Source organism: Chlorocebus sabaeus, chromosome 8 (assembly GCF_047675955.1).
Source record: "Chlorocebus sabaeus isolate Y175 chromosome 8, mChlSab1.0.hap1, whole genome shotgun sequence".
NCBI classification, from domain to species: domain Eukaryota; kingdom Metazoa; phylum Chordata; class Mammalia; order Primates; family Cercopithecidae; genus Chlorocebus; species Chlorocebus sabaeus.
This window is the reverse complement of record NC_132911.1, coordinates 35,362,638-35,381,526: the sequence shown is the minus strand read 5'-3', so window position 1 is coordinate 35,381,526 and position 18,889 is coordinate 35,362,638. Positions and strand designations below refer to the sequence as shown.

General features: G+C 38.7%; 1 protein-coding gene across 7 annotated transcripts in view; it reads right to left on the bottom strand.

The window, feature by feature from the left end:
- UNC5D (unc-5 netrin receptor D) overlaps nt 1-18,889 on the bottom strand; it is a 567,925-nt gene that overhangs the window by 105,433 nt on the left and 443,603 nt on the right. For 4 of the 7 annotated variants that reach the window (XM_007962156.3, XM_007962159.3, XM_007962158.3 and 1 more), the window contains exons 5-7: nt 13,421-13,601; nt 12,399-12,566; nt 10,441-10,605 (exon numbers count right to left, since the gene is read on the bottom strand). In XM_007962156.3, coding sequence (XP_007960347.1) covers nt 10,441-10,605; nt 12,399-12,566; nt 13,421-13,601 — 514 coding nt within the window. The remainder of the gene's footprint in view (nt 1-10,440; nt 10,606-12,398; nt 12,567-13,420; nt 13,602-18,889) is intronic. The other 3 variants (XM_007962161.3, XM_007962163.3, XM_007962162.3) reach the window with 1 other exon arrangement.

The window sequence follows — 18,889 nt, the reverse complement described above, 5'->3', positions numbered from 1 at the left end:
TCTAAAAGATGCCCAAGTCAGTTTATGTAACCATCATTCAAATGGCTGATTTTAGGTGTGAATGAGAATAAACTTCTCCTCAAAACTCATTAAAAAACACATAATCTGAAGTCACTGACATGTCAGTGGTGTTATTTTCATACTATATAATGTATTTTATATATATGTGTATATATGTTTAATATGTGTGTGCATATATATCTGGAAGTTGGTAAATATATAGCTGCAATGTATGTTCATATTTTACCCGTATATATGTATATCTATTTTAATGTGCTTATGTTGTGTGTGTATGTGTGTGTATATATATGTATAGGTGTGTGTATCTCATTTTTAAGCTAAAATGAAACTTAGCGATCTTCTTGCTCAATTTCCTCATTTTACAGTTACAGGTGCAAGATTGTGAGATTTGCCAAGGTAACGCACTAGTTAACGGAAGATCTGAACTGGGACCTAGGACTCCTGACTCTTTGTTTAGAGCTCTTTTTACTACCCTATGATATCTTTCTAAATGATCATGGCGGTTTTCCATTCCACCGAACACTAACACTGTCCTGTACTAAACACACATAAGAAGGCCAGGTCTTTTCTTATTCACAGTACTGACACTCTAGCGAATGAGGAAGGGCAGGGTTAATGGAATTAATGATAATATCTATTGATGATGTTAGTATCATCTTTATTTTATTTATCACCTTTCGTAATGATTTTGAAGAGATGTGTATTTAATTTGTAATTTAAAGAGAATAGGTGGAATCAAAACAAAGAGGTTTCCTTTATCTCTATTAATTTGCTTTGTTCAGCACACCCCAGAGGCCACTGAGTTTTTCACAACAGTAGATCACTCAGTTTTAAATCACTTCCCTGATTGGGTTCTTTCCACTTCTTTTATAGCTAAACCACTCTATGATCTCAGACATTAAATCTTTCTCTAGTCCAGACTAATATTTCTTACCCAGGGTTTTGTGCTGTTGAATCCTGATTAATTACACTGCAAATGTAAAATTTGTAATTTACAGAACTAATAAAATAAGGATCGTTTTGTTTATATGACAGAAAGCCTAAAAGAAACATCCTGACTAGAAGGGACCTTGGATATCCATCATTACTGACAGCAAAAAATATTTTAAATATTGAAAATAAATATGGCAATATTGGTAATTTTGGAATCTGGGAATGTGGAATAAGAGAAGTACCAGGCATGCATCATTGTTCTAGAACTGGTTCACGACAGAATGGTAATCCTGGTATCTATAAATTGCTATACAGTCTAGTACAGTCTAGTAATGCATATGTTGTTGGGTTTTGTTTCTCCCTACTCTACTGAGAAAGAATTTTTGAATTTGTGTTGACAAATTAGGATTTGCTGTATAAAAAATATTTTCTACCACCTGTAATCCCAGCACTTTGGGAGGCCAAGGTAGGTGGATCACGTGAGGTCAGGAGTTTGAGATAAGCTTGGCCAACATGGCGAAACCCCATCTCTACTAAAACTATAAACATTAGCTGGGCATGGTAGCACACGCCTGTAATCCCAGCTACTCGGGAGACTGAGACAGGATAATCGCTTGAACCCAGGAGGCAGAGGTTGCAGTGAGCCGAGATTGTGCCACTGCACTCCAGCCTGGGCGACAGAATAAGACTCCATCTCAAATAAATAAATAAATAAATAAATAAATAAATAAATAAATAAAATAAAATAAAATAAAATAAAATAAAATAAAAAATATTTTCTGCCCAGCTTGTCAGAATACATGTACTTCTTATGAATGAAAGATGCTTGTATATCCTACTCACCATGGTGAGGACTGATTTTCTCACCTGTGGTTCAAGTGTTCTTCCTTCCCTCTCCTGAGCCTTTCTTGTGAGGGTTTATTTTATTTTATTTTTAAGAGACAGAGTCTTGATATGTTGCCCAGGTTGAAGTGCAGTGGCTATTTACAAACACAGTCATGGTGCTCTATAGCCTTGAACTTGATCCTCCTGCCTCAGCCTCCAGAATAGCTGGGACTATATAGGTGTGAACAACCGTGTATGACTTTGAGTTGTTTTTAACTGTTGGTTAGAATCATAAAATTTTAGAACTTGTTGGGACCTTATAGATCCCCTGGTCTGTCACCTTCTCAGGACCAAATCCTACCAGCTGAGCAGAGGAAGGATAGAAAATGGAGAGTAGTTCATTCAGCTACTTATCAGAAGTTCTAGGAAAGGATATTGATTCTTTTGTCTGACAGAAAGTTTAAGAGTCTTTGTGAACTGTTAGGGTTCATCCAAACTCTTTTTGACAACTGACAGTATTTCTCAAATTACTGCTCAAAACTAGTTTGTATAAAGAATGTAATGAATGTATAAATAATGTCTTCTACAGGTTTTAATAAGTACATTTTATTTTATTAGACACTATCTTAACCAGATACATTAGGAAAAGTTTTAATGAAATATAGAAAGTATTGCACTGTTGATACTCTTGCAGAACATGGAAAACTTTTTTTTTCTGCTGCAAGAATTCCTTTATTAGAAAACACATATGTGCTGGGCATGGGGGTTTACACCTGTAATCCTAGCACTTTGGGACCCTGAGGTGGGAGGATCACTTGAACCCAGGAGTTTGAGGCTGCAGTAAGCTATGATTGTGCCACTGAACTCCAGTTTGGGCAACAGAGTGAGATCCTGTCTCAAACAAAACAAAACACCACACACACACACACACACACACACACACACGCACACACACACTATCATTATTGCTATTTTGTATAATAGAGTGCTTACTATGGAGGGAAAATGCTTTACTCAGATTAGTTTATCTTCTCACAAAGAACCCTTTGTAATAGATACTGTTATAATTTTTGTTTTATAGATAAGCAAATTTAAGCTTAGAGAAATTAAGACACTTGTTCAAGGTGTTCCTGCCCATAGTATTGTAATCGGAATTCAAACTCAAACTATCTCACTGCAGAGCCCTGAGGCTTCAACCTATCCTTCATTTAAGGGATGAATATTCACACCCAACAGGCTCAATTCATTCCTTTCTTCCCATTGTAGGTTCCTGTCTGTCCATTTTGAGTGGAGAACAGCTGGTTTCAACTCAGTCACAAAGGAGCTTTGAAGGCTAGTTAGCCTGTGTTCTTAATGCCAGATAAATCCAGGCCCAACGTGGGCCAGTCTCACTGAAGCTCAACAGTTCCCAGTTCAGTGTTTCTCGGGAATAGCATCTATAAAATTGTCTTTGTTATGGATTTGCACTCTCACCGACGATTTGGTTCTAAGATTATAATTTAAGAAATGTTTGTAAGCTTTCTAATGGGTTTGTCTCCAGTTTACATCATCGCAGGGACTCATTCTTATGTGGTTTAGTTTTCTTGGGTTTGTGTTAGGTTTTACTTTGTTTTGCTTTCGTTTTTTCCCTCGCTCTCTAAGTAATACGATCTGGAGGTACATGCATCCTGCTCTCCAGCTGCCCAAATTCAGTTTTAGCACCCTTATTTACAGTGGAAGTGTTTTATTTCGATTTCTCTCATAAAATGAACAAAGTTAACAAGATGTGCTTGAGAGAAACCAACTTCCAGAGACTATGTTTCCGAAGTGCTACATAGGACTTCCTGTCTAATTTTGCCAAAAGAATGCAAGCAGAGTGGAAACATACATATTGAAATATGTTTTCGGAAAAAGTGGGTAGCAATGGGAAAATGTAGGTAGAAGGAGAGTTAAAGAGAGACAAGCAGAATAACTTCCTTCATTTCTATCAGCTGAGAAAGCAGTTCTTACCTAGGCTCTTCTGTCCTGGTTCTGTACCTGTGGCACAGATCCAGGAGGAAATAGAAGATGGTGGCAACAGAAAAAGTTTCCTGGATGACAAAAGGCATCTTAAGTGTTTCAAACCTGGTTGGTAAGAAAGGTCACAGATTTTTAATAGCTTAGGAAATACGCATCCAACATAAACCAATGGATGAATGCCAGTCTTCATTGAGAAGGGAGATCATGTTCAAAAAAAAACAATAAATGTCTTTTTCTTTTCATTAACAAGGCATAAAAATAGAAAAGTCAATAGTGGGTGGGTAACAAAGGGAGAAGTGTTATGGTAATTTGTTGCGTGCATTTTATTCTTGATCTTGTTTATATCCAATCCACTCAGGATATGGCACTTGAGTGCAAGTGCCCATCAAGAGGCACAGAAATGACGGTTTTAGCTTTGTAAAAAAATTGTTTTTAAAGCCTTCACCAAGACACATGAATATTGCGCTATCTCTGCTTTATTTTCTTTTTAATTAAGCACAATGGAAACTTCAGTCTAAGCCACTCCACTCTGTCTTGTTAAAGCTTGTTCCTCACTGATCTTCATACTGGCACCCATAATGGAAAAGTGTTTATTGGGGCACGGGGGAGAGATTGTTGCTAAGCTGCTAATGACACCATATGTGCCCAAATCTACATTCTAATGACTCCTGTGGGTCTGCAATATTATGTCCACATTTGCTATGCAGTATATATGAAGGCAAATTCTGAATTAATCAATTGTTATGCAGAAAGCCAAGCTATTGAGTATCTCTAGGAAAAAGTCTTTATGTGAAAAGGAGCACCTACTATGTCCTATAAATTAAAAGTACTTGGGAGAATTAGCAAGCAGTAGGATGCTTTGTGGCCAAATAAAAATATACTGTGCTGGTATGTTATCTTGCTAATGCCATTTTCATTTCTTGAATTTAGAGAATTTATGCTATAATTAAGCAATTGTGCTGTGTGGCTGGTTCAGCTGGTTCTGAAATATGAACTTGTCTAACAAAAAGTCTAGATTGAGTCAAGTATGATTTCTGACTCTGACCAAAGAAAGGAATTGATAGGTTTTGTTTTGGTAAAGGGACACTCATCCATTATAATCCTATAAACAAAAGAGGTATTCCATAAAACCACTAGTACAGAAATAAGTTGTTTTAGATGCGAAAAGCTATCTCCAGGACGAAATTTCTCTGATTCAGTGCCCTAGGAAACACAGGGAAAGAACTCAGGTAATTACTGTAATGAATAACAATGAGGTTTAGAATGGTCCAAGAGAAAATGCTTAACAAAGCAAACATATCTTTCCTGTGATTACAGGTTCACTTTTTCAGGTGCTTCCTCTAGGTCATTTAAGTAGATCATTCAACAATGTGGTTAGATTATTAGATGTAGCTCCGGGATGTTTATTTGAACCTGCTATTGTGTAGATGTCTTTATCCTTGATGGGGTTTCCTAACCATCAACTCAAACTTTTCTTATCACTGCAGCCATGAGAACTGAAAACAAACCACTCTTTTACTGATATTTCAGTTTTTGAACTGTCAATGTTGAACTGACCTATGTTACACCTTGACAAGAAGAACGGCTTAGCTATCAGGTAGCTAAGCCTTGGAGACTTCCTCTGTCTTTCAGGCCCATGTGGCATTTCTCTAGCTTTGGTCTCACTACACATCTAGGTGCTAATCCCTTCTGAAGCATACACATTTAATCTTCTCAAGCCAATGCCCTTAGTTTTATATCTCCTGGGGTAAAGAGAGAGGGAGCTGGCTTCTCCTATTCCTCAGGATCAAACTAAACACCCTGCTATTTTCACCTTTCTCTTCCTGTCAATGAGGCATGCACAGCTTATTTCTCTCTGGCTGTGATCTGAGAGCACAGAAGCAGCTATGTACAGTAAGGAGAAAGACCAATGGTCAGGAAACCACCTGATTCTGGTGTTCAAGCTCAGAAAACATGGAACTACAAGTTCTTGTTTCTTGACAGTCATACCACATCATTACCTTTTTCCTCTAGAAAAGCAATACTCTAGTATAAAGGCATTGCATGTTTATGCTTGTAATTTAGCTTTGTGGATTCACAGTTATTGCCAAAAAATTCCTAATCTGCTTCTTACCAGTCTTGGGGCATTTACTTACTTTTTGATTTTTAAGCGACAGGGTCTCCCTTTGTCACCCAGGATGGAGTGCAGTAGAGCAATCATAGCTCACTGCAGCCTCGATCTCCTGGGCTCAAGTGATCCTTCTGCCTCAGCCTCCCGAATAGCTAGGACTACAGGTATGTACCACCACACTTGACTCGTTTTTCATTTTTCTTTTGTAGAGACTGGGGTCTTGCTTTGTTACCCAGGATAGTCTTGAACTCCTAGCTTCAAGTGATCCTCTCTCCTGGGTCCCCCAAATACTAGGATAACAGGCATAAGCCACTGTGCCAGCCGTATTTATTTTCTTGTTGAGAGCATCTAGGTATGGCCATCTGGGACAGTGTAACATTAAGGTTCTGTGTTCTAGTCACAACTGACTAAGCAACAATAATACCCAAATATTAAAGTCATCATTCAGAGCTGGCAGCTTCATCTCTAGGAGAAATGCAACCCTCAGAGACAACAAAGAAAAACCAGGTGTTTTGTTGAAGGCTAAATAAAATCAAAGACATGTAGGTCATCTAAGAACCAAGAAATGCCATTGTGAATCCTCCACGAGAAGGTGGAAATTGAGGAATTGCTCTAGGGTCATGTTGAGTGTCAAGGAAGAAAATCAGGATGAAGAAAATTCCCAAATTGTAATATGACCTAGATTCTTCAATAAAGCTACTGCTCCATAAAGCTGTTGCCAAACACTATTTTAATCAAAGTCAGCCTTCATTGGAGCTCTATCCTCAAAGCACAGCTATTTTCACCAAGAGCACTCCAACAGAGTACCAGTGAGAACCTCAGATTGATGTTGGCATCATTTAATTGGATTACTGTTCATTGCTTCCTGAAGAGAGAGTGAAGTATTATTTTTATTTATTTATTCTTTGAGACAGGATCTCACTGTGTTGCCTCAGCTGGGCTGCAATAGCACGATCATGGGTCACTGCAGCTTCATCCTCACACGTCAGCTTCCAGAGCAGCTGGGACTACAGGCATAAGCCACCATGTCTGGCTTATATTTTTTTAATTTTTATTTTTTGTAGAGACAGGGTCTCGCTATGTTGCCCAGGCTGATCTTGAACTCTTAGACTCAAGTGGTCCTCCTGCCCTGGCCTCCCAAAATGTTGGGATTACAGGTGTGAGCCACCATGTCTGGTGTTTTTCATTTTTGTTATATAGGTAGCCACTTTCTATTTAAAAGGACAGAATACATCCTGGTGTTGTGCTCTTATGAACATACCCGTTTCCTACTGATATGAAAATATATCTCAATTACATCAATAATCTCATAGACTTCACCCTTTCTCCTTCAAAAATCTTTATCACTATAGCCATCAAAAGTCTCTGATCATATTTGATAAATACACTAATATGCATACAATGAAGGCTCGAAAAAACATGCTGAAGTGAAAAAGAAAGTGGAAGAAATTAATAGATTACATAGAAAGAAAAGGCTTATGTAGCATTTTCAACTCATGGGAGTATTTAACAGAGATCTTTTTACACATCCCAAGCCTATCTTCCTAGCTATGTTATTTCCACTATAGGAAAGGATTGAGCTGTTTTAATTCCATAAAAGTACGTATGCATCCGTGATGCATTTAATTTTATGTGCCAACTTGACTGGGCCATGGGTTGCCCAGATATCAAGTCATATATTATTCTAGATGGTTCTGTGAGAGTGTTTTTGGATGAGATTAACATTTAGATTCACAGACTGAAAAAAAGCAGATGGCCCTCCATAATGTGGGTGGGCCTCATCCAATCAGTTGAAGACCTAAATAGAACAAAAGACTGACCCTCCCGTGAGTAAGAGAGAATGCTCCTTCCTGACAGCCTTCCAACTAAAACATTGGCTCTTCCTGCCTGAGAGCTTTCTAACCGGGCCATCAGATGTTCCTGGTTCCACAGCAGCCTACCAACTTTTGGGCCTGAACTGGGACATGGGCTTTGCAGATTTTGGACTTGCCGGGCTTCAGAATCACATGAACCAATTTTCATAATAAATATATTTAAACATCTCTGCATTGCACTCTTTCTCTATGTGTGTGCATATCCCATTGGTTCTGTTTCTCTGGAGAACCCTGTCTAATATTGCATCTCAGATTTCAGAGTTAGGATAGAGGCTTGCGAGTACACTCTCAGTGCTGATAAGTCCTTTCAGCCTTAAACAGAACTCTTATTCAATTGATAAATGACAAGCTATTACAATGCAAATGCAAAAAAAAAATAATATTTGTGTGTTGGATAACAATTCTTTCTTCTATTAAGAGCTAACCATTATCTGTCTCCAATCAGTAATTCTCAGATTAAGTCTTAGTCAATTAAGATTGAAGCCTGATATCCACTGATTTTCCCCAAGTGCAAGTACAACCTGTGGTTGTTAGTGAAGGTTATTATTATGAATATAAAAATTTCAACCAGTAGCCAAATAGTTATATTGTCATGGTTCTTTAGAAGACATGAAATTCACCGCCCAACTGTACTAATTTATAATCATGGTCAAATATCTCGACATCCCATGGCTCAGTCCGGTTGACACATAAAATCGATCAGGTGTATATGTCCTTGTAAAATTCAAAAAGCTTTCCTTAGTTCTTTCCTTGAAGTCACTCATGGTCATAGTTCAGGTAGTTGCTTTAAGCAGTTTATTGGCTTACTAAATGAACTCTTTCTATGGACATTGGCCATGTGTAGTTTTAGTGACACATGAGCGGTTTTCTAAGTGTTCTCCTTGTTCTCCTGTAGTGGAAATAAAAACAGTCACACCTCAAATGTGTGTATTAGGAAAACCTGGTGGTATTCAAGAGAGGTGAGAAGCATATTTCTTTAAAAATCCTTCTATTGAGCTTGTGTTCAGATTCCTTACATTTAGGAAGGGGGAAGGCTTTTTGAAGGCAGCAAATAGTTGGTATGCATTTATTGGAGAGCATACCCAAACTACAACTGGTGGGTAGGTGGTCTTCCATTACAGGCCCCTGCATCGTATCTGATGCATGCAAGGTAATCAGTGCTTGTACTAGCAAATAAAGGCTATCAGGCAGTGCTCAATGTACTAATCATTTTAACCGATGTATGAACCATACAGAATTAGTCTGAAAATACAACAGGTAGCAGGTGCCTGCCTTCAAGAGTATTCAGTCATACTAAGGCAGAAAAATAAAACCAACTTAGATATTTCCTCCATACTGTCATTTTCCCAAAGAAAATGTGATGCATCTCTCTGAGAAGATCACAAACTAGTAAGCTATAGTATATATATATATTTTTTTTTGCTAGATACTTTCCAAAGAAATTTCCAAGAAGGCGACCAGTTCTAGAGAAATAAGTGCTGAGTCTTGTGTTTTTTAAATACCCCAGCAAAATCAATACACTTTGGTTCATCTGAGTGGGTGAGTGGAGAAGAGATCCATATCAAGTGTGTACCTACTCTGTGCCATACAACATTCAAATATGTTATTTTATCATTTAGCCTTGACAATACTAAAAAGTGGGTATCATATTTGGTAATTATAGTCAGAGAAGTTAAGAGATTAAGCAACTTGCCCAAAGAACACAAAGTAAATAAGGAAGAGCACCAAATGAAAACCTGTTTCTCTTGAACTCTAGTTGACCCTCCCATATCTTCTAACCCAGGCAGACAGTCCCTTGGTGATGGTAATAATGTAATCTCAGGAATAAAGCAAAGACTTGGGAATTTTGAAACAAATGTTCTACTTGCTACTCTGCCAGACCACTGTGATACAAAGCCACCCACTTCCTCAGGTATCACTCTCCTTTCCCCGTAATTTTTTTTTTTTTTTTTTTGAGACGAAATCTCACTCTGTTGCCCAGGCTGGAGTGCAGTGGTGCAATCTCGGCTCGCTGCAAGCTCTGCCTCCCGGGTTCATGCCATTCTCCTGCCTCAGCCTCCCGAGCAGCTGGGACTACAGGTGCCCACCACTAAGCCTGGCTAATTTTTTATAGTTTTAGTAGAGACGGGGTTTCACCGCCAGGATGGTCTCGATCTCCTGACCTTGTGATCCGCCCGCCTCGGCCTCCCAAAATGCTGGGATTACAGGCGTGAGCCACCACGCCCAGTCTATTTTTAAGATAACAGTCACAAAACATGGTCCTTGCCACAGAATCCATGGTCTCTAAAGATGATTAAATGCTTTACTGTGCTTGCAAAATTCCTGGGGGGAAATATAACCACAGTGATCAGTATCAGAATTTCACCAAAATTAAAAATGGAAGCTTCTAAAAGTCTAAAATATTTTAACTTTTTTCCTACTCTTAAAATGTTATCAATTTAATAAATACACACATAAACAGAATGCACAGTGATACAATATATGAATTTATACCAACTCTATTAAAAATGCATTTGTCTGCTTTTCTGCACTTTTTACCTAATTTATTTTTTATTTTGCCATTAGCAACTTGGCTTTTTGCTAACTTATTTAACCACATTAATGGTTGTAGCTTACTTTCTTGAGATGCATAAATAGTATTATGAACAAACACTAAAGATGTTAAACTGAAGGTGTTACCTAGGATGCAGAGACCATCTGTGCAGTTTTCAGATTCCTGGCTTAGACCTTCACAGAATTTGCCCCCATTTCTCGGGGGTGGTGCTGTGCACTCCCGGATCCGCAAATGTTCACACTCTGGGCTGCAGACGGACCATTCACTCCACACTTCCCAGCTCCCATCCACTTCAAAGGCAAACAAAAGAAACCATTGTTAGAATGAATCAAGTAGCTGTCAGGAGACTCACCCCAGGACTGCTGTTGTTCTAGAGCTGGATTTTAAGGAAATCACCACCAAACAGAAACAAAAGAACATATCCACTTATCTTCTCTCCGTGGTTTCTTTCCTGAAGAGACAGGCTCACAAAAGCAGTGGTATAATACTCTTGCTATTTCAGGATGAGACCAATTACCAAATTGAGGCAAGCATTCATATTTCCAGCACCATTGGGTTGGCTAAAAATTTGTCATGACCCATTCTTTCCCAGTCTTTACCGCCCAAGTGCATCTTAGGTGGACAGATAAACTGTGTGCAGTAACCACTGATAATCAGCCACTTTCTTAGGGGTTGACAGTTTAGAACAGAGTAGAATGAACTATCTTTAAGCCCTAGAAGCCCCTAAACAATATAAAGTTAAACCCAAATATATTGATAATATTAAACTAAAACAGGTCAGTCAAACCCCAAGATACCAGGACTTATATAAATAGAATTTCTTGGGTCATGGACTGCTGCTGTATGTAGAAATGAACAAACTGAATTTAATTCCACTAAAAAGCAACCCTAGAGATCATGGCAGATGTCTGAGGCAATTGCCCTTTACCTCCTAGGAATAGTTCAACCATGCTTATGTGGGTTATTTAAGATACTGCAATTTTAAATCTAAAGCAATTAGTCAAGAATAGGGTAATATAAAAAAATACTGAACTTGAAGCAAAATGTCTGAGCCCTTGTCTTGGATCTGCCAACTTATCCGCTGAGCAACCCTGGGCGAGTTACTTAGCCTCATTTTACCATGTCTGCCAACTGGGGATAGTAAAACTCACAACACAGGAGTAAATGACATTATGTATGTAAAAGCATCCTGCACAGTACCTGGCACATAGTAAGCACTCAATAAATGCTTATTGAACATAAGTCCAAAATGAAACTCCAAGAATATGCTTCTGGGAAGAGCCCTACCTTAACTTTGATTGCAACTAAATTTGCGATTTTATTATAAAGACATGAGGCTCTAGTTCAGTGTCCTTGGAGTTAATGTTCTGTAGTGCATGTGAGACCCAGGGTCAATTTATTTCTCAGTGGGAGGATATGCATTTCCTAAAGAAAGTCATCTTCCATCTCATCTATTTCTTGTTGTATAAATTGGGTTACAGCCAGTAAGAGACAACGGAATTTATGAAATCCATACTTGGTAAATGAAGTATCTCTTTTTACAGAAAGAAAGGCAAGCATAGACCAAATGTAAAATATAGACTGCTGTGACAGTGTACAGTCTCTATCAATTGTGTTATAAATAAATACAAAGCTAGAACTGATAAAGTTATTTGATTGATAACTAATAATAAAGAGTCAAACATTTGGTACCGTTCTTTTGTGCTTTAAGACAGTTTATCTAATCCCTGCTAACTATTATACAAATACAGGCCACAAGATGGGAGAACCCAAGGAGAGAAGGGGATGGCTTAGCCCAACCAAACACTGGCAGTATAACCAGACTTCATAGCAATTGGCTTATTGATGACGAATGTTCAGTGTCACCTGAGTATTAAAAAATATGCCCCAAAACATCGCATCGTGGCATTTTACCCACGTTGCTGCCACGACAATGAGCTTTACATTAGCACCTTGGATAAAGGTTCTATTCTAAGAACTTGGGAGAGGGTGACTTTGGAAAAGAAGGTAACATTGATTGCTTCACACCAGCTTAATAGTGTTGGTGGATCAGAAGGGAAAAGGGAATCTGCATATATCTCACCAGGACAAAGAGAAGTGCAGGTTATTTTCTGCACTGACATTCCCTCACAAAAGGCCCCACCATTGAGAGGAGCTGGGTTGGTGCAGGTCCGGGAACGTTTCTGCCATCCTCTACCACAGCGAACATTGCAGGCTGACCACTCTGTCCAGGAAGACCAGCCTCCATTCACTGAGAGAGAAAAATGGGGAGGGGAGAAAAAAAGGAGAGAGGATTTTACTGATTGCCTACTATGTGCAAGCCACTGTGCCAGGTGCTGCGAGTCAGGCATCCGGGGACCGAGAGACTGTGCAGCCCCCGCTGGCTGCCCCATCATGAGACAACAGTGGGGTCACCTCATCCAGTCCTCAGCCTATTCATCTGAAATAGGAGGGACACAGAATTTGCCTTGCAAGGAAATTATAAGAAATAGAAAGAACTCATCAATAAATCTCTAAAGCACTTGAAAATCCAGAGTATAAGAAGAAAATATCAGCATTTGAATTTCTGACTTTAAGTGCTTCAAAAATAAATCCCAGGGCTCTTCTATTGTGGAAGGGAATGCCTTTACTTATATAGCTGGGAACTTCTTTTATATAATACCTGAGATATTCAGCAAATAGTATTGTTTGTTTTTGGAGAATTTCACATACCAGGGGAGAGACTACCTGACAGCAGGTCTAGGAAAAACTGGGGTGAGTATTGGGTTTGAGAGGCGTGGGAAGCAGAAGTTGCCCATCTCAATTCTTTTCAAATATAAACATAATGGAATAAAATAAACAGCTTTTTATTATTTTTAAAAGAGAGATTGGAAATGTCACTGACTATCACACGGAAGTGCAATATTGGAAGGAACGGCAAACACATTAATAGAAATAGTGATGTTTTTCGCCTGCCAGGTGGGGGAGGCAAGATAGAGCGCTGCAGTGAACGAACCCCAAGGTCTTTGCAGCTCTCGACATTAAAAGTTTTAATAAAACATACATCCCTCTGCCTCTCTGCTTTCTGCCCTCCCTATCCATTCCTGGCCTTTGGGCTGGTCTTACCATAAACTACCACAGTGGCTGACAGGCTTCTCCTCTTAGCCACGATGTTGGCTGCCATGCAGGTATAATTTCCTGAGTCCGAGAGCCGTGCCTGCCTGATGATCAGGTTATGGTCAGCCCTGGTGTCAATGTTCTCATCTTGTTCAGAGTCAATGGGCTCCTCATTTTTTAGCCATTCCACCTACAGGAAGAAAGGAATGTTTACAAGTCACTAAAAAAATCAGAACTCTTTTCTGGAATAGAAAGGTGAGCAGATTCGGGTATGGGAGAGAGATGTATCTAAAATATAGAGCAACAGCAATGATTGGTTTCTTTATTCCATATCCTGTCCCTTTTATTTGGTAAATTTGGTTATATTCAGGAAATGGATACTCAAGCTAATAAGCTGGGAGCAGGAAAAGAACACAAATATCCTACTTTGACTTTGACCCATTTTCTAAAAATGCACTGGAAGAGAGAAAAGAGGTGACTGCAATTAGGCCATTTCATTTCATTACAACGTTCATGATGATGATGATATTTCAATAACTGGTCCATAGTGGAGCTCGGAAAATCAACATATAAATGTAAAACTTGTATTTTGTGTTGAGAGGATATTATTAGACAAGGTTTTAAGTCAAGATGCCTGAATTTAAACAAGTTTTGATAAAGGTTTGAGATTGTACTAAGGCTAAAGTAATACAGTTTTGAGCAATCACAAGCAAATTTAAATTTAAAGCTCAGTGTTCTATAGATTTTGAGATACATTTCTTTGGTGATCATTTATGTTACTCCTTCAGTGATCGAAGAGACATTTAGCACTTGGGTTAGGTAGCTGACACAGTTGAGGCCCAGCCCCTCTTCTGGAGAAGCTCACCTTCCCCATCCTCTGAACACAGACTACTCCCATTTCTGATGTGTTTTCTCCTAGATGCCGAAGAACCTATTTTCTTGTTCCCAGTTTTATCTTGGTCCTATCCTCGGTCTAAACTTCTCTTTCCTTGAACACAAAAGGAAGACACAGATGGAAGCCTTCTGCTCCCGGGATCCTCAATTTACTTCAAATGGAGAAACACCACCCTGAGCACCTCTATTTCATCACATGCCACTTCCCTCTGATCTGTTATTTCCTTATTCACTCTCTGCTTCCATATCTAAGCAACATCTCTACTCTCTAGTACCCCTTGGTAGCACTAGACACATCTCTTGTTTGACAACAACCATTCAGCTCTAGTTATCAGCATAGGTAAAACACAGTAATTTAATGGACACATAAAAACTGACATTTATTACAGAAAGCAATGGCTGTGATGACATCAAAGAGAAGTCACACAGGAGCATACACATCAGGGGCATTTCATCATACTCTGCTCACCACAAGCACAGCTCATTGAAAGCTGGTTTTAGAATAAGATACCTCATTTCATTTCTTAAGTCTAAAGAATTCTAATTTATCACCAATACAAAGTGTCATCTGGGCTGGGCGCGGTGGCTCATGCCTGTAATCCCAGCACTTTGGGAGGCTGAAGTGGGCAGATCACGAGGTCAGGAGTTGGAGACCAGCTGACCAACACGGTGAAACCCTGTCTCTACTAAAATTATTAAAATTAGCCGGGTTGATGGCATGTGCCTGTAATCCCAGACACTTAGGAGGCTGAGGCAGGAGAATTGCTTGAACCCGGGAGGCAGAGGTTGCAGTGAGCTGAGAATGCGCCACTGCACTCCAGCCTGGGCAACAGAGCAAGACTTCATCTCAAACAAAAAAAAAAAAAAAAAAAAAAAAAAAGTGTCATCTCTTCTATAATCATTTGGTTTAATAATGATTTGTCTTTGTAAAAAGGGATTTACCAGGGGAAGACATATAAGGATCCTTCCATACTTACCCCGAGTACCACCCCACAAATGAGAGCTTAAATACCCCAAATCATCACCATCAAAAACTTACTTTAGAAGAGGTTAATTTGAAAGAAAATGATACCAACTAGCACAAAGAAGAGATCCGAGAATTACAGTAAATGTAAAGAAAAGCTGTAGAGCCAAGTGGTACCAGACAATGAAGTAAAAATGCAAATCTCACTACCAAGTCCTGGGGTTCCTGATGGCACCAGCCTGGAAGGTACTAACAATGATCAGAGCCAAAAAGCGCTGCTCTGTTTAACAAAGTAGGGCAATGGAACCAATTTTATAACACAGCTGTGTTATGACTACCAGCCTGTGACACAATGTCGTCCATTCACTACTACCATTGCCTATTTCAGAGCCATCCATTTGTTCCTTTGACAAATATCTAAACATTTGTTGAATATCAGAGATTGTACTGAGAGCTAGGTAAAACTAGGCGAACAAAACCAAGATGGTCTCTTCTTTCACTGGATCTTACAATGAGTAGGTAAAATAGAGATAAGTAAATCTACATTCTCACCAAAATATAAAAGTTGAGAGTCATATTGCCTCAATACAATGACTATAATAATTAAATTCCTTTCCCTTGAAAATTACCCAGTCTTGGGTATTTTGTTATGAGCAACAAGAAATGGACTAAGACCTCGCCCTGCCATGATCTTCTTTCTGGGATTTTTGCAGTGGCTTCTTAACTAACTGGTCTGTCTGTGGCTTCTATTCTTGCCTTTACAGTTGATGTTAGGGTATAACCCTTACTGTAAAGTCACTAGAATTAGGTCTTTTAAATTACCATCAGTCCTGTATCACTGCAAGGAAGAAATTGATCAGCTTAAAGCAGGTCTGGGAACTTTTTTGCTCTACCTCCACTCTCCTCCTAGGTCAGAAATTCAGGGGCAAATTGCCTGCTTTCTGATTAATTCCTTACATTTGCTATTTGTAGTATCTAGCAAACACTTCTCCTATGTCTCCAGCTCAGCTGTCCTCTTCTTTCATACCTCTCCTCAAACAGTTGGTCAGGAAGTAGAGAAAGTCTGGCACTGACCCATAAATAAATTATTCATAGACAGTAGATAGCCAGAGAGAGCCCTGTGGGCAGTGCTCCTGAAGACTGAAACTAAAGGAGTCCTAGCACCTGGAAATCAAGAAAAGCTATCCTAAAGGAATCTTGGCTCAGAGGAAAATTAAAGGTACCACCGTCAAGTAGAAACTTGCTTCAAATTGAAAACTTAAAGAAAAATAAAATCATGCACAAAAGAACAAGGCCAACAAACTAGGAAACTATTTGCCATAAATTTGATAGATAAAAGGTTAATAATATGAATGGTATGAGTAAAAATAATATGAATGCTCAAACTTTCATTTAAGTTGATGATAAAAACCTATTCCAGTAAATCTGGCATCAAGATGAGTATGTAATACATGAAAAAAAAAATCCACAAAACACATGACAATTAAACAATTGAATATTATGTAGCACTAAGAATAAAGTCTAATAATTAATAAGTTAGAAGTTAGAGCAGTATGTTTCCTACCAAAGTAGTCAAGATTAAAATATCTCTCTCAAACACACATGGAGTTTTTATTTTAGTGATTTGTTTGTTTTTTGTTGAGAGTGCAGACCAGAGAACATTTCACCTACTGTTTGATACCATGCTATGGACAACATATTGAATATTTGTCTCCTCCAAACAACTTGAATATTTGTATCCTCCAAAATTTATGTTGACATTTACTTCCAGTGTGGCAGGATTGAAAGGTGGGGCCTTTCAGAGGTGATTAGATCATGAGGACTCTCCCCTCATGAATGAATTAATGAATTAATTAATGAATTAATGGGTTATCATGGAAGGGAAACTGGTGGCTTCACAACAAGATGAGAGAACTGACCTGGAACATTCACCTGCTCAGCCCCATTGCCAAATGATGCCATGTCTTGTGCCCCCTCTGGACTCTGCAGAGTCCCCACTAGCAAGAAGGCTCTCACCAGACATAGCTCCTCAACCTTGGATTTCTCAGCCTCCAGAACCGTAAGAAATAAATTTCTTTCTCTTGAAAATTACCCAGTTTCGGGTATTTTGTTATGAGCAACAAGGGATGAACTAAGACAGTGTCCTACCATGATCTTCTTTCTGGGACTTTGGCAGTGGTTTCTTCACAAACTGGTCTGTCTGTGGCTTCTCTTCTGACCTCTACAGTTGATGTTCTACAAAGGGATGAGACCATGCCACTTTCTAGCTTGAGATCCTTCGGTGGCTTTGAATCTTAGAATGAAACCTCTAGGCTAACAAAATCCTTATGTGGGGTCTAGCACCCTCTGTGAGTTAGCCATCTCAGAGCCTCAAGCTCACTCCACTTTAGCCCTGTTGTACTCCTTCCTGCCCTTTGAACTTTCTAAAGTTCAAAGCAAGTTCCAACCTCAGAGCCTTCATACCTACTGATTCCTCTGCCCTGAAGAACTCTCCCATAGGTGGTACCATGGCTCAATCCCACTTTGCATTTAAATCTCTCAGGTCAAATGCTATTTCCTCAGAGAGGCCTTACCTAACAACCCTTTCAAAAACAGTAAGCCCCACCCCTTCCTGCTTTGATTTTCTTCCTAACGCTTACCTCCATTTGCTAGTCTTTTTTCCTTTTTTATTTTTTGAGACAATGTCTCAAAAGACTACTGCTGGAGCACAGTAGTGTGATCATAACTCACTGACCTTCCAGGCTCAAGCAATCCTCCCACCTCAGCTTCCTCACTAGCTGGGACTACAGGCACACCACCACATCGGGTTATTTTTATTTTTATTTTTTGTAGAGACAGGGTTTCACTATGTTGCTCAGGCTGGTCTCGAACTCCTGGGCTCAAGCAATCCACCTCGGCCTCTTAAAGTGCTGGGATTACTGGCATGAATCACAGTGCCTGGTTCTATTTGATAGTCTTAAAGATAATTATATCATTTGCACTTGTCATTATGGGCTTAGGAATTTACCGAAAGAAAATATTAAGGGTGCAAGTTTAACAACAATAAATTATGTTTGATAGAAGAAAGAGAGAAAGAAAGAGAAAAAAGAGAGAGAAAAGAACAAAAAAGAGGAAAAAAGAAAGGATGCGAGGAGGAAAGAGAAAAAGCATGCCAAAGCTACATGACAAATAATGAAGCTTTCAAAAAATAAATTGGGACTCAACAATTGATTTAGTATTGTATAGACGTTAAAAGTCCTGGTATCAGCTAGTAAAAACATAAAAAAGTGGTCATAATACATGAAAGAGTAAATATATAAAATTATGTTTAGTGTTATCATAAATTTATAAAACAAAAACAATAATAAACATATGTATGCTTAACATAAACACTGGAAGAGAATGCAGTGTTTATAGAAGTCTTAACTGGGGTAATTATTCTTTTTTCTGGTAGTTAATTATGGCAAATTCAAGGTAAAATCTTTCATAATCTAAAAACAAATTACTTTAGCTTAAAAAATCTCTTTTACTCATCATGTAGCACAGTGATTTTCAAATTTATATTTAGCTGCAGAATATTTCTTCAATTCAAAGCTTATCTGAAACCCAAAATGAAAAAGAGGATTAAAAAAGGGAAGATA